This window comes from Ranitomeya variabilis, chromosome 6 (assembly GCF_051348905.1).
Source record: "Ranitomeya variabilis isolate aRanVar5 chromosome 6, aRanVar5.hap1, whole genome shotgun sequence".
Classification (NCBI taxonomy): Eukaryota; Metazoa; Chordata; class Amphibia; order Anura; family Dendrobatidae; genus Ranitomeya; species Ranitomeya variabilis.
In genome coordinates this window covers 3564312-3588261 of record NC_135237.1, presented here as the reverse complement: position 1 = coordinate 3588261, position 23950 = coordinate 3564312, and the positions used below count along the sequence as shown (strand labels likewise).

Below are 23950 nucleotides of genomic sequence, written 5' to 3'. Positions count from 1 at the left end.
GACTGACAAGAAAAAAAGATGACAGTGAAGGGTAGATGAAGACAAGCAGAGTGGGTGTCAAGAGAACAAGAGGAGCATGATGGTTAGGAGAGGACAAAGTTAGTGGCTGTCAAACTGAATGATGGGCAGGAGGACAAAAGGAGAGTGAGGGGCTGGAGAAGATGAGAAAAAGTAAGGAATGAAAGAACATAGAATGTGGGGCTGGAAAGCAGAAGCAGAATGGAGAAAAAAAGGACAAGAGGTGAGTGAAGTTCGGGAGAACATTTGAATAGTGAGGGTGAGTGAAATGCAAGTAGAATAAGAGAGAAAGAGGATAGCCAAATAGGCAAATGGAAAACAGGATGTGGAGCTGGAGATCAGAAGCAGAGAGGAGCAGGAAGACAAGATGTGAGTGTTAGGAGTAAATAAGAAGAATAAGGAGAACAAGAGGAGAACGTGAGGGTAAAAGGACTCGAGGAGAGCAAGGGGCTAGGAGGATGCCAGTGTTTAGGATGACACAGAGTATGAGAAGAAGAGTAAAAGGAAACTGACAGGGCAGGAGGACACAAAGAGAGCAAGAAGGTAGGAGTACAAGAAAAGAGTGAGGGGCTGGGGGACATGGTGAGAGTGAGGGGGTGGAGTAGATGCAAGGAGCGAAGGGACAGAGGGTCAGTAGGAAAGCGGGGGACACGGGTAGAGCGAAGGGTTGGGGACACAGAGCGAGAGGTTGAAGTACACAAGTAAAGATTTGGGGGACACGGGGAGAGCAAGGGGGCAGGAGGACACGAGGAGAACGAAGTTGCAGGAAGACAAGAGGAGAGCAAGGGTGCCAGAGGAGAATGATAAAAAGGAAAAAGAAGACGAGCGCTAAGGCACAGGAGGACACAAGGAGATTGAGGTACAGAAGAACACAAGAATAGCAAGGTGGCAGGAAAACAAGACAAGTACGAGGAGTCAGAGGGACACAAAGAGATCATGTGGCTTGGGGACACAAGAAGAAGAAAAGAATGGGGGACATGGAGAGAGAGAGGAGGGGCTGTACTGTAAGCGGAGAGCGAGGAGGCAGGAATACACATTAAGAGCCAAAGTCTGGGAGACACAAGAAGAAGAAGATTAAGAGGAGAACAAGGGAATGGAGTACATAAGGAGAGCGAGGAGGCTGGAGGAGAAGAGGAGAGCAATAAGTCAGAAGGACAAAAGGAGAGCGAGGGGCTGGGTGGCACAGGAAGAGTGAGGGGCAGGAGGACACGAGGAGAGCGAGGATGCAGGAGGACATTAGGAAAGTGAGGGCATTAGAGAACACAAGGAGAGCGAGAAGCAAAGGAAAAAAGCAAGAGGGTTGAAGGAAAAATAGAGAAGAGCAACATGAATGAAAAAAATGAGGGGGCAGGAGGACACAAGAAAGAGAGGGGGCTGGAGGACACAAGAGAGAAGAGGCTGGAGGACACGAGGGACAGGGGGCTGGAGGACACGATGAGAGTGATGGGGCAGGGGGACAAGAAGAGAAGGAGAACAAGAGAACAGAAAGAACAACACAGAAGGAGCAAGGATGAAGGAGAACAAGGAGAGAAGTGTTAGGAGGACACCAGCAGAGGAAGGGGAACACTAGGACACAAGGAGATCGAAGGTACAAGAGGACATTGGAATAGCGATGGAGAGGAGGCAGGACACAAGGGTCAGGAGGACATGAGGAAAGTAGGGGGCAAGACGGCTAAAGGAAACAAGGTGAGTAAGGGGCAGGAAGACACGAGGAGCACAAGGGACCAAGAGGACATGAAGCGAGTGATGGGCTATGGGACATAAGGAGAGCAAGGGGGAAGTAGGACACGAAGAGTGCAAATGGGGAGGAGGACAAGAGGAGAGTGATGGACTAGAGGGCCAAAGAAGAGAGAAGGGCCAGAGGACATGAAAATAAGAAGAAAAGAATAACAAGAAAAGAATAAGCAGGAGAACAAGAGGAGAGCAAGGTGCTGGAGGACACAGGGAAAGCAAGGGTCTGGAGGCCACAAGGAGGCTGGCGGACATGAGGAGAAGGAAAACAAGAAGAAAGCGAGGGAGCAGGAGGCCATGAGGAGAGTAGAGGATTGGATGACACAATGAGAGTGATGGGTTGTAGGACAATGGGAGAGCAAAGGGCTGCAGGACAAGTGGTAAGCAAGGATAGCGAGGGGGCAGGTAGACAAGATGAGAGCAAGAGGGTGGGAGGACTCGAGTAGAGTGAGGGGACAGGAGCACATGAGTGAAGGGGCAACAGGACACAAAGAGAGCAAGGAGCTGGGGGACATGAGGATAGGAAAGGAGTAGAAGGATATGAGGAGGGCAAGGATCTGGGGAAGCGGGGAGCTAGGGGAAATGGGGAGAGCGAGGGGCCAGGAGGACAGAAGGAGAAGGCGGAGGGAGATGGTGAGAACGAAGTGCCGGAGAAATGGAAGAGTGAGGGGCTGGAGGACACAGGGAGAGTGAGGGGCTTGAGGACACAGCGAGAATGAGGAGGAGAGCAAGAAGAGAATAAAGAGGAGAACAAGATGAGAGTGATGGTTCTGGGGAACACAAGGTGAGCGAGAGTTAGGGTGAAGTTGAACAAGAGGAATGGAAGGGGGCAGGAAAATGTGAGGAGAGTGAGGGGGCAGGAAGACACAATGATAGCTAGAAGCAGGAGGACATATAGAAGGAAGTAAAAGAGGAGAGCTTAGGGGCAGGAAGACACCAGGAGAGTGAGATGGCAGGAGGACATGAGTAGAGCGAGAGACAGGAAGACACAAGGAGAGCGAAAAGCAGAAAGAAACGATGAGGGTGAGGGGACAGAAGGACATGAGTAGACCAAGAGGGCAGGAGGAGACAAGGAGAATGAGGGAAAGAAGGATACAAAGAAAGCAAGCGGCAGGAGGACACAACGAGAATGAGGTGAAGGAAGACACGACAAGAATGAGGAGAAGGCGAACAAAATGAGAAGAAGAACAACTATAGAGCAAGGGGAAAGAAGGACAATTAGAGAGCAATGGGCTGTAGGACACTGGGAGAGCTTGGAGCAGGAGTATATGAGGAGAAGAGGTCCAAGAGGAGATCAGTTGGCTGGGTGACACAGGGGTAGCAAGGAGGCAGAAGAGCACAAAGAACAAAGGGGCAAGAAGACACTAGGAGCGTGATGGGCAGGAGGTCATGAGAAGGAGAACAAGAGGAGAGCTTGGGGGCTGAAGGACAGTAAGGGGTTGAGGGACACAAGGATAGTGAGGAGTTAAGTAGAACTCCAGGAGAGCAAGTGACAGGAGGACACGAGAGTTAGCGGCAGAGGAGCAAGAGGAGAATGAAAAGTAGAACGAGGAAAGCAAGGAGCTGGAGGACACAAGGAGATCAAGGGGATGAAGGACGTGGAAAGTGAAGGTCTTGAGGACATGGCAAAAATAATGAGGGGAACAAGTAAAGAATCAGGAGAACAAGAAAAGAGTGATGGTATCGGGTACACAGTGAGGGCGAGGGGCAAAAGGGCAAGAGGAGAGAGAAGTGCAGGAGGACATGAGGAGAATGAAGGGGAGTAATACATGAGGGAGTGACAGGCTGGAGAAAGGGCAGGAGGAGAGCGAAGGGCAGGAGAACACAATGACAACGAGACAGAAGGACAAGAGGGCTGTGGGACACGGGGACAGAGAGAGGTCCGGAGGACACAAGGAAAGCCAGGGGCAGAAGGACATGAGGAGAAGGAGAACAAAAGGAGAGCTTGGGGGTAGAAGCGCAACAAGATAGTGAGGGGCTGGGTACACTGAAAGAGCAAGGGGCAGGAGGACATTAGGAGAATGAAAAGGAGAACATTAGAGCAAGGGGCTGGAGGACACAGAGGGAGGCTAGAAGACATGGGAGAGTGAGGGGCTGGAGGACACTTGGAGATCAAGGGACTGGAGGAGACCATGAGAGCGAGGGGCAGAAGGATGCTAGTAGAATTAGGAAAAGGAGAACAAGAAGAGACTGAGGGGACAGATGGACAACACAAGAGCAAGGGACAGGAGGACACAAGGAGAATGAGAATAAGGAAAACAGTGGAGCGAGGGGCAGGGAACAAGAGGGGGGCTGGGGCACAGAAGTAAAGCAAGATGGGCAGGGGGCTCAAGGAGAGCGATGGGGGCATGAGTACACAAAGAGAGCAAGGAGCAGGAGAACACAAGAATGAGAAGGAGAACAAGAGGAGAGCAAGTGTCTGGAAGATATGGGGAGAGTAAGAGGCTAGAGGACATGAGTGAGGGGTTGGAGGACAATGGGAAAGGGAAGAGCTGAAGGACAAGTGGAGAGTATGGGGCAGTGGTCATGAGGACACAAGGAGAGCGAGGGGCAGGAGGACATGAGTAGAGTGAAGGGGTCTGAAGGACACAAGGAGAATGAGGAAAAGGAGAATAAGAGTGGAGTGAGTGGCAAACAAGTGGAAACAAGTGGGGAGCAAGGGGCTGGAAGACAAATAAAGTAAGATAGGTAGGGGGCTAAAAAAGAGTGATGGGGCAGGAGGACAAGAGGAGAGCGAGTGGCTGGAGAACAAGAGGAGAGCTAGTGGTTGGAGGACTAGGGGACAGTGAGGATCTGGAGGACAAGGGGAGAGTGAGGGGCAATGGACATAAGGACACAAGGAGAGCAAGGGGCAGAAGGACACAGAGACCAAGGGGGAAGGAGGATATGATGAAAATGAGGTGATTGAGGACATGAGGAAAAGTAGAACAAGAGGAGAGGGGACAGAAGGATAAGAAGAGAACAGTGGGCTGGAAGACCCTGGGAGAGCTTGGAGCAGGTGTATGTAAGGAGATGAAGAAAAATAGGAGACCAGGGGGCTGGGTGACAAAGGGAGAGCAAGGAGGCATGAAGACCCACAGAGCAAGGGGGCTGGAAGACAAAAGGAGAGCGATGGGCCGGAGGTGATGAGAAGGAAAACATGAGGACAGCTTGGAGACAGAAGGAGTGAGAGTGGTTTGGGACTTTGAGGGGTAAGTAGAACTCAAGGAGAGAAATGGCAGGAGAACACATGGAGAATGAGAAGTAGGACAAGAGGAAATAGAGGGGCGGGCTGGAGGAAATTACAAGAATTAGAAGAGTGAAAAGAGTGTCAGGAGGTGAACAAGAGGAGAGTGATAGGCTGGGGGGGACACAGTGAGGGTGAGGGGGCTGGGGGGGACACAGTGAGGGTGAGGGGGCAAAAGAACAAAAGGAGAGCGAAGGGCAAGAAGACAGAAAGAGCGAGAAGACAAGAGGACACAGCACAGGGGCAGGGGCAGTAAGACACAAGGAGAGTGATCGGCAGGAGGAGAGCGAGTGGTTGAGGGACACAAAGATAGTAAGGGGGTATGTAGAACTCAAGGCGAGTGAGTGGCAGGAGGAGCAAGAAAGAGAGGGCAGAGAAACATGTGGAGAATGAAAATTAGAACAAGAGGAAAATGAGAGGTTGGAGGACACGTGGAGAGCATGAGGTTGAAAGACATGGAGAGAATGAGGGGCTTGAGCACATGGCAACAAAGAATGAGGAGAAGAACAAGAAGAGATTCAGGAGAACAAAAAGAGAGTGATGGGCTGGGGGACAAAGTGAGAGCGAGGGGGCAACAGGGGAGCAAAGGGCAGGAGGACAAAGAAAACAAGGGGGCAGAAGGACAAGAGGAGCTGAAGGGGCTGGGGAACACAGGGAGAATGAGAAACAGGAGGACATGAACAAAAGGAGAACAAGAGTAGAGCTTGGGGCAGAAGGATAACATAATAGCGAGGGGCTGGGGACTCAAGATGAGCTAAATGGGCAGGGGGACGCAAGGAGAGCGAGGGACAGGAGGACATGAGAAGAATGAGGTGAGCAAAGAGCTGTAGGACATAGGAGAGAGAGGCTGGAGGACAGGAGGAGGAGAGGCTGGAGTATACTTGGAGATTGAGGGGCTCAAGTAGACAAGGAGAGCGAGGGGCAGGAGGATGCTAGAAGAATTAGGAAAAGGAGAACAAGAGGAGACTGAGGGGGCAGAAGGACAAGATGAGATCATGTGGCAGTACACAAGTAGAATGAGGAGAAAGAGAACAAGAGTGGGGGCAGGGGGCAGGTGGGGAGCAAGGGGCTGGAGGACACAAGTAAAGCAAGATGGTGTCATGCTGCTGCAATGCAGGTAGGTGCAGGCTTCACAAGATGGCAGTTGAGAGGAAGCAGGTCTGCACCTAACAGAGCTAACCTGCAGTGCAACAGTGAGGCTACCACAGGTGGCAGCAGAATAGTCAAAACAAGCAGGGACAAATCCTAGACTGTAGCGCAGTACCAAAGGAAAAAACAAACTCGAGGTCAGAGACAAGCCAGGGGGTCAGTAACAGTCAGGAGCAGATAAGTCAAAAGACAAATAACAGAAACAGGTCAGAATACACGCCAAGTTAAACTGGTAAGTCTGCACACAAAAGGGGAACACTGTGTCAAGATGGGAACAGTGGAAAACAGAGACACGGGTTCAGACAGCAAACGCAGCAGGACAAATCAGAGCAATCAGAGTCAGCTTACAGCAGCACTATGCAGAAACTATAACTGACATGATCTGCAGGACACAGCAGGGCTAAATAGCAAACCTGAGACCAGAATGAGGCTGAGAAAAGTTAATCCCTGCCATGATCAGACCGGGAAAAGGGAAGACAGGTCTCAAAACCCGGTCTGGATCATGACAGATGGACAGAGGACGCAAGGGGGACAGGAGAACACTTGGAGAGCAAGGTGCAGGGGGACATGAGAATTTGAATGAGAACAAAAGGAGAGCGAGAGGCTGGAGGACACCGGAAGAGCAAGAGAATGGAGCAGAAGAGGAGAGCGAGGGGCATGAGAGCAAGGGGTTAGAGAACAAGGGGAGGGTGAGGCGAAGTGGGCATAAGGACATGACAGCGAAGGGGCTGGAGGACACAAAGAGAGCAAAAGGGCAAAAGGACACAAGGAGACTGAAAGAACATGGAGACCCAGGGAGGCAGAAGAACATAATTAGAAACAGGAAAAGTATAACAAGAGGGAAGAGGGAAGCAAGGGAACAGAAAAGAGGAGAACAATGGGTTGGAGGACATAAGGAGAAGGAGAATAAGAGGAGAGCTTGGGGGCAGAAGGAGATTGAGGGGTTGGGGACACAAGGAGAGAGGGGGTAAGTAAAACTCAAGGAGAGCAAGTGTCAGGAGGACACTAGAGTGAGAGGCAGTAGAACACGAGCAGAATGAGAAAAGGAAAGCAAGCAGCTGGTGGACACAGGCTAGCATGAGTCTGAAGGACATGGGCAGAGCGAGGGGCTGGAGGTAATGACAGAGTGAAGAGAACAAGAGGACAGTAAAGTGATGGGCTAGAGGACACAGGGAGGTCAAGGGGGCTAAACAACAAAATCAGAGCGAAGGGCAGGGGTACATGAGGAGAATGAGAAAGAGAAAAAGAGGAGAGTAAGGGGCTGGGGGACATGGGTAGAGTGAAGGGGACGGAGGACAGAAGGAAAGTGAGGGGCAGTAGGAAACAAGGAGAGTGGCTGGAGGACATGAGTAGCGCGAGAGGACAAAAGAACAAAAGGAGAGCAAAAGGGGCTGGTGGACACAGGAATTATGAGCAGCAGGAGGACATGAGGAAAAGTATAACAATATGAGAGCGAGGAGCAGAAGGACAAGAGAAGAGCAAGGGGCAGGAGGACATGAGAAGAAGAACAAGAGGAGAGCAAGGGGGCTGGGGACGCGGAGAATGATGGTGAGGGAGGACAAGAGTTGAACAAGTGGCTAGGGGAAATGAGAACAAAGTGCTGGAGGAAATGGGGAGAGCGAGGGGCTGGAGGACATGACGAGAATGACAAGAAGGAGAGCAAGATGAAAATGAAGAGAAGAACAAGAGGAGAGAAACGGTGCTGAGGTGAGCGAGGGTTAGGATGAGTTGAGAAGAAGTTGAACGAGGGTAAAGCAAGAGTTCAGGAGAATGCTGTGAGGTGGCAGGAAGACACAAGGAGAGCGAGAGGCAGGAGGATATGAAGAGAGCGAAAAGGCAGAAGGACGCAAGTAGACCAAGGGAGCAGGAGGACACAAGGACAATGAGGGAAAGGAAGACACGAGGAGCTCAAGTGGCAGGAACATATTAAGTTAGCAAGGGGTAGGAGGACATGACATGAATGAGGTGCAGGAATACACGACAAGAATGAGGAAAAGGTGAACAAAAGGAGAATGAGGAGAAGGAGAACAAGAGGAGAGAGCAAGGGGACAAAAGGACTATAGGAGAGCCATGGGCTCTAGGACACTGGGAGAGTTGGAGCAGGAGAATCTGAGGAGAAGAAAAACAAGACAAGAGCTTGGGGGCAGAAGGAGAGCGAGTGGTTGGGGGACAGAAGGATAGTGAGGGGGTAAGTGGAACTCAAGGAGAGGAAGTGGAAGGAGAACATGAGAGTGAGGGGCAAGGGAATGAAAAGTAGAACAAGAGGAAAGCGTGGGGCTACAGGACACAGGGGAGAAAGTGGTTGAAGGACATGGGGAGAGTGAGGGGCTTGAGGACATGCCAAGAATGAGGAGGGAAGCAAGAAAAGAATCAGGAGAACAAGAGGAGAGTGACGGGCTGGGGGACACAGTGAGAGCGAGGGGGCAAAAGGGCAAGATGAGAGCGAAGGGCAGGAGTACACAAGGATAGTGAGGGGCTGGAGGACTCAAGGAGAACAAGGGGACAGGAGTACAGTGCAAGGGGCTGGGGGACACAGGGAGAATGAGGAGGAGAATATGAGGAAAAAGCAATATGAGAGCGAGAGCATTAGCAGAAGGACAAGAAAGCAAAGGTCTGGGGGACATGGGGAGGAGAGCCTGGAGGACACTTGGAGATCGAGGAGCTGGAGGAAACAATGAGAGCAAGGGGCAGGAGGATGCTAGAAGAATGAGGAAAAGGAGAACAAAAGGATACTGAGAGGGCAGAAGAACAAGACGAGAGCAAGGGGCAGGAGGACACAAGGAGAATGAGGAGGACAAGAGGCAAGTGAGTGGCTGGAGGAAGAATGAGGGGTTGCAGGACAAGGGGAGAGCGAAGGGCTTAATGACAAGGGGAGAGCGAGGGGCTCAAGGACAAGTTGAGAGTGAGGGGTTGTAGGACAAGGGAAGAGTGAGGGGCCGGAGGAACAATGAAAGCGAGGGCCAAGAGAACTCTATGAAAACAAGTGGCAGGAGCACATTAGAAGAATGAAGAGCAAGAGCCCAAGAGGAGAACGAGGAGGCATAACGACAAGAGGAGAGTGAGGGGCAGGGGGACACAAGGAAAGAGAGGGTCTGGGGAGCTTTAGGAGATCAAGTAACCAGTAGGACACAAGGAGAGAGAGGGGCAGTAGAACACAAGCTGAACGAGAGGCAGGAGGACACATGGTGAGCAAGGCGTTGCTATTGACGTACTTGACTAAATTTTGGTTTACATATTGCTCCTTGTGTTGTAGACCATCGTAAGTCCTCTCATCACATCCACCATCCTCTGTCCTCCCACCTATCCTCTGATATCGCTAGCCGAGACCCACGTAAACACAAGAAGAAGAGGCGGAGAAGAACCTCAGTTCCTGGAGATACCCCTAGTACTATTCAAGAAAAGGAAGAAGAAGAAGAAGAGGACACTGATGGAGAGAAAACCCCAGATGAAGGGACTGATGGTGGGGAGATGCAGGTGACAAATGCTGTTGTTACTTCACTTTTCCACTTCTTTCACACACATCACAGTTGCACGTTCTCAATATACTTATTGCTAAAAGACACTTAACATCAGGGAAGGCCACAATGTGACAACAATATGGATAACAAAGTGGACAACAAAGCATGTCACAGCAGGTAACACAGTAGGTAGCAATGCTGACAGCATACAAAAATATGATTTTAGGACATGCTTAAAACTGTGGATACTGGGAATTAACCAGTTTGTATGTGATAGAGCATTCCACAGAACTGGAACAGCACAAGAGATGTCCTGGAGATGAGAGTGAGAGGTTTGAATTATAGAGGATGTCAGCCTTAGTGGAATGAAGAGGATAGATAGCTGGGACACGGGTGAGGAGATGTAGGACGGTGCAGCACTGTGGAGAGGACAGGTAGGTTGGTTGAAAGAGATTAGAGAGCAAATGTAGGGAACAATAGCACTGTGGATAAGACAGGTAGGTTGGTAGACAGACAAGGAGAAGATGTAGGGCAGAGCAGCACTGTGGAGAGGTCAGATAGAATGGAAGACAGCGATGAGAAGATGTAGGGCAGAGCAGCACTGTGGAGAGGTCAGAGAGAATGGAAGACAGAGATGAGAAGATGTAGGGCAGAGCAGCACTGTGGGGAGGATGGGTAGGGAGATAGTGAGGAAAGAGGAAGAGATGTAGGACAATGCAGTACTGTAAATAGAACTGGTAGGGTTATAGACAGAGATGAGAAGGAGATGGAGAGAAGTGAAACACTGTGTGTCACGGGGTCCTTCTCCGGTATCACACAATGAACAGAGCAAGAGAATAGTGAGCAACTCCAAGACCTTTATTTAGGCAAAATACGAAAGGTCCATTGTTATGACCCCAGTGGACAGGGTCTCAGAGGTACGTGTAAGTCCGCGAGATACAAAAATCCAGCTCATAGGGCAGTGGTAACTGGGTCGACCAAATATCTACTCCTAACACCAACACTAGAAGTAGCCGGGGATCATGCCTACGGTGATCGCTAGATGACTCGCGCCAGCCGGAGAATCTAACTACCCCTAGGAGAAGAAAACAGACCTCTCTTGCCTCCAGAGAAAGGGACCCCAAAGCAAGATACAAGCCCCCCACAAATAATAACGGTGAGGTAAGAGGAAATGACAAACACAGAAATGAACCAGGTTCAGCAAAGAGAGGCCAGCTTACTAATAGCAGAATAAAGCAAGATAACTTATTTGGTCAACAAAAACCCTATAAAAATCCACGCTGGAGATTCAAGAACCCCCGAACCGTCTAACGGTCCGGGGGGAGAACACCAGCCCCCTAGAGCTTCCAGCAAAGGTCAGGATACAGATTGGAACAAGCTGGACAAAAAACAAAACAAAACAAAAGCAAAAAGCAAGGAAGAGACTTAGCTTTCACAAGCAGGAACCAGGATCAGTACACAAGAGCACAACAGATTAGCTCTGATTTCAACGATGCCAGGCATAGAACTGAAGGTACAAAACAACAGAACGGAGTATACAAGTCCCAATACGCATTTTATTTAAAAATTGTATAATTTTATTTATATTATCAAAATATATAATTCAAACTGAGTAATCAAATATAAATACAATACATATAAATAACAGGATTAGTGGAGGAGGAAACACTATAATAGTGGCGGAGCGGATGACAACACCTATCACATCATATCACAAGGACTGCTATTGTGGGAGCCATAGTATGAAAACAGTCTGTGGCAATAGCCCTAATCATCATAGCTATATTGCTCAAAAAAAAAAGAAAAAAAAAAAAAAAAAAGTTGCAACAGTGCAGGTTATATCACTAGCTAAAGTGCCATAGTGCCTACAGGACTCATCACCTCATATCATATAAAGCAGCTTACCCTTGAAGGGGGTGGTGTGTGGAGCGTGGTGAGACATCTCAGACCTAATGGGTAAGCTGCTTTATATGATATGAGGTGATGAGTCCTGTAGGCACTATGGCACTTTAGCTAGTGATATAACCTGCACTGTTGCAACTTTTTTTTTTTTTTTTCTTTTTTTTTTTTGAGCAATATAGCTATGATGATTAGGGCTATTGCCACAGACTGTTTTCATACTATGGCTCCCACAATAGCAGTCCTTGTGATATGATGTGATAGGTGTTGTCATCCGCTCCGCCACTATTATAGTGTTTCCTCCTCCACTAATCCTGTTATTTATATGTATTGTATTTATATTTGATTACTCAGTTTGAATTATATATTTTGATAATATAAATAAAATTATACAATTTTTAAATAAAATGCGTATTGGGACTTGTATACTCCGTTCTGTTGTTTTGTATTTATTGGGGAGTTTCCTAGACTGTCCTATTGTTTCGGACAGAAATATTGGGAGAGATATAACAATCCTTGTCTCTCGGCCACGCATATGTATTAATTTTTGTGAGTTTTGTATTGAATAGAACTGAAGGTCCAGAGAGCTTATATAGCAACGCCCCTGAACTAACGGCCCAGGTGAGCATATAGGAGAAGACAGAAGCTCCAGTGTCAAATCACTAATGACCACTAGAGGGAGCAAAACGCAAATTCACAACAGTACCCCCCCCTTAGTGAGGGGTCACCGAACCCTCACCACGACCACCAGGGCGATCAGGATGAGCGGCGTGAAAGGCACGAACTAAATCGGCCGCATGAACATCAGAGGCGACCACCCAGGAATTATCTTCCTGACCATAGCCCTTCCACTTGACCAAGTACTGAAGCCTCCGCTTGGAGAGACGAGAATCCAAGATCTTCTCCACCACGTACTCCAACTCGCCCTCAACCAACACCGGAGCAGGAGGCTCAGCAGAAGGAACTACAGGCACAACGTACCGCCGCAACAAGGACCTATGAAACACGTTGTGGATGGCAATCGACACAGGAAGATCCAGACGAAAGGATACAGGATTAAGGATTTCCAATATCTTGTAAGGACCAATAAAACGAGGTTTAAATTTGGGAGAGGAAACCTTCATAGGAACAAAGCGGGAAGAAAGCCACACCAAATCCCCAACACGTAGTCGGGGACCCACACCGCGGCGGCGGTTGGCAAAGCGCTGAGCCCTCTCCTGTGACAACTTCAAGTTGTCCACCACAAGATTCCAGATCCGCTGCAACCTATCCACCACAGAATCCACCCCAGGACAGTCAGAAGGTTCCACATGACCCGAAGAAAAACGAGGGTAGAAACCAGAGTTGCAGAAAAACGGCGAAACCAAAGTGGCGGAACTAGCCCGATTATTAAGGGCAAACTCAGCCAACGGCAAGAAGGTCACCCAATCGTCCTGATCAGCAGAGACAAAACACCTCAAATAAGCCTCCAAAGTCTGATTAGTTCGCTCCGTCTGTCCATTAGTCTGAGGATGGAAAGCAGACGAAAACGACAAATCAATGCCCATCCTACTACAAAAGGATCGCCAGAATCTGGAAACGAACTGGGATCCTCTGTCTGACACAATATTCTCAGGGATGCCGTGCAAACGAACCACATTCTGGAAAAACACAGGAACCAGATCGGAAGAGGAAGGCAGCTTAGGCAAAGGAACCAAATGGACCATCTTGGAGAAGCGATCACATATCACCCAGATAACAGACATGCCTTGAGACACCGGAAGATCAGAAATGAAATCCATGGAGATATGTGTCCAAGGTCTCTTAGGGACAGGCAAGGGCAAGAGCAACCCGCTGGCACGAGAACAGCAAGGCTTAGCTCGAGCACAAGTCCCACAGGACTGTACAAATGACCGCACATCCCTTGACAAGGAAGGCCACCAAAAGGATCTGGCCACCAGATCTCTGGTGCCAAAAATTCCTGGGTGACCTGCCAACACCGAGGAATGAACCTCGGAAATGACTCTGCTGGTCCACTTATCAGGCACAAACAGTCGGTCAGGTGGACAAGAATCAGGCCTATCAGCCTGAAATCTCTGCAACACACGTCGCAGATCTGGAGAAATAGCTGACAAGATAACTCCATCCTTAAGAATACCAACAGGTTCAGCGACTCCAGGAGCATCAGGCACAAAGCTCCTGGAAAGAGCATCGGCCTTCACATTCTTTGAACCTGGTAAATACGAGACAACGAAGTCAAAACGGGAGAAAAACAATGACCAGCGGGCCTGTCTAGGATTCAGGCGTTTAGCAGACTCGAGATACATCAGATTTTTGTGATCAGTCAAGACCACCACACGATGCTTAGCACCCTCGAGCCAATGACGCCACTCCTCAAATGCCCATTTCATGGCCAACAACTCCCGATTGCCCACATCATAATTTCGCTCAGCAGGCGAAAACTTCCTAGAGAAAAAGGCGCAAGGTCTCATAACAGAGCAACCAGGGCCTCTCTGCGACAAAACGGCCCCTGCTCCAATCTCTGAAGCATCCACCTCAACCTGAAAGGGAAGCGAGACATCAGGCTGGCACAAAACAGGCGCCGAAGTAAACCGACGTTTCAACTCCTGGAAAGCCTCCACGGCAGCAGGAGCCCAATTAGCCACATCGGAGCCCTTCTTGGTCATATCCGTCAAAGGTTTCACAATGCTAGAAAAATTAGCGATAAAACGACGGTAGAAGTTAGCGAAACCTAAGAACTTCTGAAGACTCTTAACTGACGAGGGCTGAGTCCAATCAAGAATAGCTCGGACCTTGACTGGGTCCATCTCCACAGCAGAAGGGGAAAAAATGAACCCCAAAAAGGGAACCTTCTGTACACCAAAAAGACACTTTGAGCCCTTGACAAACAAAGGATTTTCACGCAAAATTTTAAAGACCATCCTGACCTGCTCCACATGCGAGTCCCAATTATCAGAAAAAACCAGAATATCATCCAGATAAATGATCAAAAATTTATCCAGATAGTTCCGAAAAATGTCATGCATAAAGGACTGAAAAACTGAAGGGGCATTAGAGAGCCCAAAAGGCATTACCAAGTACTCAAAATGACCTTCGGGCGTATTGAATGCGGTTTTCCATTCATCACCTTGCTTAATGCGCACAAGGTTGTACGCACCACGAAGGTCTATCTTGGTGAACCACTTGGCACCTTTAATCCGGGCAAACAAGTCAGACAACAGCGGCAAAGGATACTGAAATTTGACAGTGATCTTATTTAAAAGCCGATAGTCAATACAAGGCCTCAAAGATCCGTCCTTTTTAGCCACAAAAAAGAATCCCGCACCAAGAGGGGAAGAAGACGGACGGATGTGTCCTTTCTCCAGAGACTCCTTGATATATGAACGCATAGCGGTATGTTCAGGTACCGACAGATTAAACAGTCTTCCCTTAGGAAATTTACTGCCTGGAATCAAATCTATTGCACAGTCACATTCCCTATGAGGAGGCAATGCACTGGACCTGGACTCGCTAAAGACATCCTGATAATCAGACAAATACTCCGGAACTTCCGAAGGCGTAGAAGAAGCAATAGACACAGGCAGGGAATCCCCATGAATACCCCGACAGCCCCAACTTGAGACTGACATAGCCTTCCAGTCCAAGACTGGATTATGGGTCTGTAACCATGGCAGCCCCAAAACAACCAAATCATGCATTTTATGTAGAACGAGAAAACGTATCACCTCGCGGTGTTCAGGAGTCATGCACATGGTAACCTGTGTCCAATACTGCGGTTTATTTTCTGCTAATGGCGTAGCATCAATACCCCTAAGAGGTATAGGATTTTCTAATGCTTCAAGAATAAAACCACAGCGCTTAGCAAATGAGAGATCCATAAGACTCAGGGCAGCACCTGAATCTACAAACGCCATGACAGGATAAGATGACAGTGAGCAAATCAAAGTTACAGACAGAATAAACTTAGGATGCAAATTACCAACGGTGACAGGACTAACAACCTTAGTTATACGTTTAGAGCATGCTGAGATAACATGTGTAGAATCACCACAGTAGTAGCACAAGCCATTCCGGCGTCTATGAATTTTCCTCTCATTTCTAGTCAGGATTCTATCACATTGCATCAAATCAGGTGTCCGTTCAGACAACACCATGAGGGAATTTGCGGTTTTTCTATCACATTGCATCAAATCAGGTGTCCGTTCAGACAACACCATGAGGGAATTTGCGGTTTTGCGCTCCCGCAACCGCCGGTCAATTTGAATAGCCAGGGCCATGGTATCATTCAGACCTGTGGGAATAGGAAAACCCACCATAACATTCTTAATGGCTTCAGAAAGGCCATTTCTAAAATTAGCAGCCAGTGCACACTCGTTCCAATGTGTCAGCACGGACCATTTCCGAAATTTTTGGCAATACACTTCAGCCTCGTCCTGGCCCTGAGACATAGCCAGCAAGGCTTTTTCAGCCTGAATCTCAAGATTGGGTTCCTCATAAAGTAAACCGAGCGCCAGAAAAAACGCATCAATATCAGCCAATGCCGGATCTCCTGGCGCCAACGAAAAAGCCCAATCTTGAGGGTCACCCCGTAAGAATGAAATAACAATTTTTACTTGTTGAGCAGAGTCTCCAGACGAACAGGGTCTCAGGGACAAAAACAATTTACAATTATCCCTGAAATTCCTAAACTTAAATCGGTCTCCTGAAAACGGTTCAGGAATCGGTATCTTGGGTTCAGACCTAGGATTTCTGATAACATAATCTTGTATACCCTGCACACGAGCAGCAAGCTGGTCCACACTTGTAATCAAGGTCTGGACATTCATGTCTGCAGCAAGCTTAAGCCACTCTGAGGTAAAGGGGAAAAGAAAAAAAAAAATAAAAATGAGAGAGAAAAAAAAAACTCAAAATTTTCTTTCTTATAATCCCACTTCTGCAATGCATCCAACATTCAATACTGGCCTGGCATACTGTTATGACCCCAGTGGACAGGGTCTCAGAGGTACGTGTAAGTCCGCGAGATACAAAAATCCAGCTCATAGGGCAGTGGTAACTGGGTCGACCAAATATCTACTCCTAACACCAACACTAGAAGTAGCCGGGGATCATGCCTACGGTGATCGCTAGATGACTCGCGCCAGCCGGAGAATCTAACTACCCCTAGGAGAAGAAAATAAAGACCTCTCTTGCCTCCAGAGAAAGGGACCCCAAAGCAAGATACAAGCCCCCCACAAATAATAACGGTGAGGTAAGAGGAAATGACAAACACAGAAATGAACCAGGTTCAGCAAAGAGAGGCCAGCTTACTAATAGCAGAATAAAGCAAGATAACTTATTTGGTCAACAAAAACCCTATAAAAATCCACGCTGGAGATTCAAGAACCCCCGAACCGTCTAACGGTCCGGGGGGAGAACACCAGCCCCCTAGAGCTTCCAGCAAAGGTCAGGATACAGATTGGAACAAGCTGGACAAAAAACAAAACAAAACAAAAGCAAAAAGCAAGGAAGAGACTTAGCTTTAACAAGCAGGAACCAGGATCAGTACACAAGAGCACAACAGATTAGCTCTGATTTCAACGATGCCAGGCATAGAACTGAAGGTCCAGAGAGCTTATATAGCAACGCCCCTGAACTAACGGCCCAGGTGAGCATATAGGAGAAGACAGAAGCTCCAGTGTCAAATCACTAATGACCACTAGAGGGAGCAAAACGCAAATTCACAACAGTCCATATACGATCCACCACACAAAGGATAAAATAGTCCAGAATCCGAATGCAGTTCAGTAGCAGGATAAAAGTTCAACAATCCAGCAGACAAAGGATAGCATAGTCCATATACTCTTCTTTCTCTCAGAGGTGCTGTGAACACATGATCATTCCACAAAGGACTGATCTGTGTCTCACCTCCCTGATATTTTAAGTCTCCCTCCTCATTCACAGGTCAGGAGGGGGAAGGTCTGAGGGGCTCATTGTTTCAACCAGCTAGGCCAACATGTCATTAGCATATTAGCAAACAGTACTGTGCTGTGGGGGCTTATATCAGATGGTAGCAACAGCCATTCATCAATTAGCAAATAACTCCTACAAGAGAACACCATGAAAATAAGTAAAATATAAATATACACAAAAATGATACCCACATAGCATATCACACCATCACCACCTCTCCCCCCTCATAATAAGTGAGCAACGCCATGAGGCTTACACAGACCTCTGGCCTGTTCACTTTAGTCCACATTTCTCAATAGTTTATAGTTCCCTGTACAGTGGCAGGGGTTGCAATAATCATGAGCACTTGTCCATAAATTCCCGGGTCCTGGCTTTATGGTCATACCAGGCTTTTTGACTTGACTGCGCCGTTCGCTGATGTTCATTAGCCAAGGTAGCTAGCTGAGCGAGACAATCTCTGAACTCTAGAACGTAGGGAATGATGGGCGTTCCGGTATCTGCGATATCTCACTCCAATTGTTCTGTCTGAAGAGTGAGAGGCCCACGGACCTTCTGCTCCCACAAAATGACTTTGTAACTCCCCAATGTCATTTCCAAGGATGATATCTGCAGGAAGTCCTCCCATAACTCTAGTCCAACACAGTTTTTCTCCAAAACCATAATCCAAACGTACCAAAGCTTGCTGTATATATTTGCGGACACCCCCCTCCAGGACAATGGGAATTCCCAGGCCCTGGTGAATTGCCTCGGGTCGAACCACACGGGGGTCAGCGATAGTCAGGAATGCCCCCGTGTCTCTAAATCCCGACACTTTGCATCCATCAATTAAGACATCCTGCAGGTGGCAATGCCGTTGCTCTGTATTTCTGATGGACAAAGGCCGGAGTCCGTACACTCCAGGAGGGGTATCTATGGTGCCGTGGTCTGTACTCCACTCTGGTGGAGGTGGTGGTAGCTCTTCCTCAGGCTTGATGGAGTGCACAAGATGTACTGGATGAGGTGGGGCTCCCTCCGAATCCTTGAGGGACAGCCAGACTGCAAATGTCCAGGATGCCCACACCCATAACATCTCCTCTCTGTGATACCCCCAGGTCATGATCGGAACTGTTGGGGCCCAGGGTTGTGAGGCGTGATTGTCATCGGCTTGCAACTAGGTGGAAGGGCAGACATAATTGGAGGGGAAGGGGTGCGGGAGAAGGCCGTGGTTCATTGTCCAGAAGCCTCCTCCATTGCGGTCGGATAGTAAGGGCTTCATCGGCCAGGGCTGCAGCTCTATCCACGGTGCACAGCATGCGCTCCCGGACCCATTCCCGTACCTCTGCGGGGCACTTGGCAAGAAATTGTTCTATAAGGAACGCCTGTATAACATGTTCCACAGTAAAGGCGTTTTCTGCTTCCAGCCATCTCAGACATGCCTGGGACATCTTATGTGCATACATCCTAAACGATCCCCCCGTAGTGCATGGGAGGTCTCGGAACTTGGCCCTATATGAGTCTGGAGTGATAGCATGGTAATCCAGGATAGTCTGCTTTACAATATTATAATCCCGATTCCGCTGTGAGTCAATGGTTCGGTAAGCCTCCGCCAAGCTACCGTTCAGGAGTCCCACTAACAAACGCATCCAGCCAGAGTGGGGCACCTCCATCACAGCACACTGCTGCTCAAAGTCCTTGAAGAACCCCTCCACATCTCCGGAAGCCTCATCGAATGGCTTAAACTCTGTCCGGGTGATCCGTACAGGCTCCCGGATCGTTGGGTTTACATTCCACATTGCGTTACTCCCTCTTTCTAGCTCCATTGCTCCTTGTCTCCGCTGTGCCCGGCGGGCAGCCTCCTCCCTGTACTTCTGAGAGAAGCCTGGGCCCAGAACCGCCATCTCTTCTTCGTACCACACCAACCACTGGCTTTTTGGGGTGGGGAGCCCTGTCTCTAGTGCTCGTCTTTCAGACATCTGGGAGGAGGTGGTCAGGCTAGCACCCACCAGTTGGTCAATTAAGGCTTCTTTAGTCAGTCCCTGGTAGTTCAGGCCCAGGTCTCTGGCTCTCTCCTGTAAACATGATACAGTCCAATTTCTGTACTCACTCTGCGTGTGGTTCTCCATTAGGTTACACTCTGTTGATCCCTCTGCTTTCCACCAGTTGTCACAGGATCCTTCTCCGGTATCACACAATGAACAGAGCAAGAGAATAGTGAGCAACTTCAAGACCTTTATTTAGGCAAAAATACGAAAGGTCCAAATATACGATCCACCACACAAAGGATAAAATAGTCCAGAATCCGAATGCAGTTCAGTAACAGGATAAAAGTCTAACAATCCAGCAGACAGAGGATAGCATAGTCCATATACTCTTCTTTCTCTCTGAGATGCTGTAAACACATCATCATTCCACACAGGACTGATCTGTGTCTCACCTCCCTGATATTTACAAGTCCCCCTCCTCATTCACAGGTCAGGAGGGGGAAGGTCTCAGGGGCTCATTGTTTCAACAAACTAGGTCAACATGTCATTAGCATATTAGCAAACAATACAGTGCTGTGGGGGCTGATATCAGATGGCAGCGACAGCCATTCATCAATTAGCAAATAATAACTCCTTCTACAAGAGAACACCATGAAGACAAGTAAAATAGAAATATACAAAAGAATGATACCCACATAGCATATCACACCATCACACTGTGTACATCACCATACCTGTCCTCTTCACAGTGCTGCTCTGCTCTACATCTCCTCATCTATCTCTACCACCCTACCTGTGCTCTGCAGAGATTAGGGAGGGTGGTAGACAAGAGATGAGGAGAAGATGTAGGGCGGTGCAGCACTGTGGAGAGGACGAGTATGTAGTAGACAGAGATGAGGAGGTGATGTAGGGCGGTGCAGCACTGTGGAGAGGACAGGTAAGTGGTAGACAGGAATGATGAGGAGATGTAGGGCAGTGCAGCACTGTGGAGAGGACAGGTAAGTGGTAGACAGGAATGATGAGGAGATGTAGGGCAGTGCAGCACTGTGGAGAGGACAGGTAGGTGGAAGACAGATGAGAAGATGTAAGAATGTTCAGCACTGTGGAGAGGAAGGGTACGGTGGTAGACAGAGATGAGCAGGAGATGTACTGTGGAGAGGACAGGTAGATGGTGGACAGAGATGAGGAGGAGATTTAGGGTGGTGCAGCACTGTGGAGATCATAGTGTGTGAAAGTGATTAGTTTATATTTGACTATGTAATGGATGTGCAACCGATGCAATGACAGTTTAGAGATAAAGAGATTAGAGACCTGTCACGAATCTCTGTTGTTGAATGTCCCGGGACCAGGGGCTCCTTCCCTGTCCCTAACACTAGGGGGATCCGTAGCTTGCCCTGTTCCCAGGTCTGCTTCTGATGGTAAAGATGATGGGGCCATGTACCTTGCCTTAGATTCTAAATCTGCCCTCAGTCTGTACCCTTCCCCCACCCAGGGAAGAGGGGAGTAGTAGTGTCCCATTATACTCAAGCCAGACTAACATGGTAGTACCGAAAAATACCAAACATACAATTATACACACACATATAGAGTGGGGAAAAAAGTATTTAGTCAGCCTTCAATTGTGCAAGTTCTCCCACTTAAAGGGAATCTATCACCTCATTTTTTGCATATAAGCTGTGGCCACCGGCCCCAGGGGCTTATCTACAGCATTCTGTAATGCTGTAGATAAGCCCCCCTTCCCCCCCCCCCCCCCCGATGTAACCTGAAAGATAAGAAAAACAAGTTAGATTATACTCACCCAGGGGCGGTCCGGGTCTCATGGGCGTCGCAGGTCCGGGTCCCGCGCCTCCCATCTTCATGCGATGACTTCCTCTTCCTTGCTTCTGTCACGGTTCCTGCGCAGGCGTACTTTGTCTGCCCTGTTGAGGGCAAATCAGGCGCTTGGCCTCTCTGAGATTTCCCTGCGCCTCCGCACTGCAGTACTTTACAGTGCCCTCAACAGGGCAGAAAATTACGCCTGCACATGAGCCACGACAGAAGCAAGGAAGAGGACGACATCGTATGAAGATGGGAGGCGCGGGACCCGGACCTGCGACGCCCCTCAGACCCGGACCGCCCCTGGGTGAGTATAATCTAACCTCTTTTTCTCATCTTTCAGGATACATCGGGGGCTTATCTGCAGCATTACAGAATGCATTATAGAATGCTGTAGATAAGCCTCTAATGGCAGTGGCCGAAGCTTATATGTGAAAAATGAGGTGACAGATTCCCTTTAAAAAGATGAGAGAGGCCTTTAATTGACATCATAGGTAGACCACAACTATGAGAGTCAAAATGAGGAAACAAATCCAGAAAATCACCTTGTCTGATTTGGCAAGATTTATTTTGCAAATTATGGTGGAAAATAAGTATTTGGTCATTAACAAAAGTTCATCTCAATATTTTGTTATATGTCCTTTGTTGGCAATGTCAGTGGTCAAATGTTTTCTGTAAGTCTTCACAAGGTTGGTACACACTGTTGGTGGTATGTTGGCCCATTCCTTCATGCAGATCTCCTCTAGGACAGTGGTGTTTTGGGCCTGTCGCTGGGCAACATGGTCTTTCAACTCCTTCCAAAGGTTTTCTATGGGGTTGAGATCTGGAGACTGCCACTCCAGATCTTAGGAAGACACTCCTTCATTGTCATGGCGGTGTGCTTGGGATCATTCACATGCTGAAAGACCCAACCACGTTTCATCTTCAATGCCCTTGCTGATGGAAGGAGGTTTGCATTCAAAATCTCACGATACATGGCCCCATTCATTATTTCATGTACACGGATCAGTCGTCCTGGTCCCTTTGCAGAGAAACAGCCCCAAAGCATGATGTTGCCACCCCCATGCTTCACAGTAGGTATGATGTTCTTTGGATGCAACTCAGCATTCTGTCTCCTCCAAACACGACGAGTTTTGTTTCTACCAAACAGTTCTATTTTGGTTTAATCAGAGCATATGACATTCTCCCAGTACTCTTCTGGATAGTTCAAATGCTCTCTAGAAAACTTCAGATGGGCCCGGACATGTACTGGCTTAAGCAGGGGGACACGTCTGGCACTGCAGGATCTGAGTCCCTGGCGGTGTAGTGTGTTACTGATGGTAGCTTTTGTTACGGTGGTCCCAGCTCTATGCAGGTCATTCACTAGGTCCCCCCGTGTGTTTCTGGGATTTTTGCTCACTGTTCTTGTGATCATTTTGACCCCACGGGGTGAGATTTTGCATGGAGCCCCAGATTGAGGGAGATTATCAGTGGTCTTTTATGTCTTCCATTTTCTTATTTTTGCTCCCACAGTTGATTTCATCACACCAAGCTGCTTGCCTATTGCAGATTCAGTCTTCCCAGCCTGGTGCAGGGCTACAATTTTGGTTCTGGTGTCCTTCGCCATAGTGGAGTTTGGAGTATGACTGTTTGAGGTTGTGGACAGGTGTCTTTTATACTGATAACCAGGTCAAACAGGTGTGTCACGATAATGTTAAAATGTCATAATGTGAGATTAGTTCTAGAAAGTACCATGTCATAGATACACACTTGGCAGCTTCAACCCCCCTTTCTCCCCCTCTGTATTCTCTCATACAACAAACAAAGCCCTATGGCAGAGATTCTGTGCAACTTGATACCCATGTGTGAGCAGTTTATGGCTTTTAAAACTACAGACGACCAATCCCGTAAAGCCACTCGTTCCCCCTCCCTTACTGACCCAGGAATGTCTTTGGAGACTCAAAAGCGTAAATAGTAGAAAACCAGTGCATGTCATTACGCAGCCCAATCAGTGATGTCACGACAAGAGGGCATATCTTTACCCCTGCTGAGTTGGGGGCATTCGTCGCCCAGGAAGCGAGCTAACAACAGCTTGACAAAGCTGTTCTAATGCACCTGGATGTATCTCCTGAGCACACGGGGGCCATAATGACATGAAATGATCTGAACAACCTGTAAGTGTTCTCTTTTCAATGTTAATCCTATTTTATTTGTAATCTGTAAGATACACATGTTTTTGTCTTCTTTATAATGTCTTTTATTCTTTGTAAACACTGCCTATCCTTTTTGTGGAGTAAAATATATAATTTACTAGCTTGTCCTTCATGCTCTATAAACGAACTGTCGCTTCCTCTGAAGTGAATTACGCTACTGATTTGGGTTGGCTCCGGACCCGTTTACCCTTGTGGAATCAGAGCTGGTGGCAGCATACTTTGTTCTGTGCGATTGGGAATCTTTGTATTGACAGCAGCATTGACAATTATTGTTCCCACCTGTGTGGGAATAGTTATATTGCCCTCGCTGCAGCGTGCCCAATAGCCAGTACATAGCAGGCAGCCTTTCTGGCGACTAATTACCCTAGGTGCAGTACCTAATTTGACCTGTGGGTAAAGGGGGCGCCAGAGAGCTGCAAGTTCCAAATCGGAACTGGGAAGTGGGATATAGATAAATCCCCTTCAGAAGGAACCAGGGGCAACCAAACCACCCCGGTTCCTGACAAATTGTTGTGAGTAGTGGGGACGATAAAGATATCCTCACCGGGATCC

At 48.3% G+C, this 23950-nt stretch overlaps 1 protein-coding gene across 5 annotated transcripts in view; it reads left to right on the top strand.

Moving 5' to 3' along the window:
• The window catches only part of SLC4A2 (solute carrier family 4 member 2), a 334039-nt gene that overhangs the window by 197896 nt on the left and 112193 nt on the right, over positions 1-23950 (top strand). For all 5 annotated transcript variants that reach the window (XM_077267743.1, XM_077267745.1, XM_077267742.1 and 2 more), the window contains one exon: positions 9378-9598. In XM_077267743.1, the coding sequence (XP_077123858.1) occupies positions 9378-9598 (221 nt within the window). The remainder of the gene's footprint in view (positions 1-9377; positions 9599-23950) is intronic.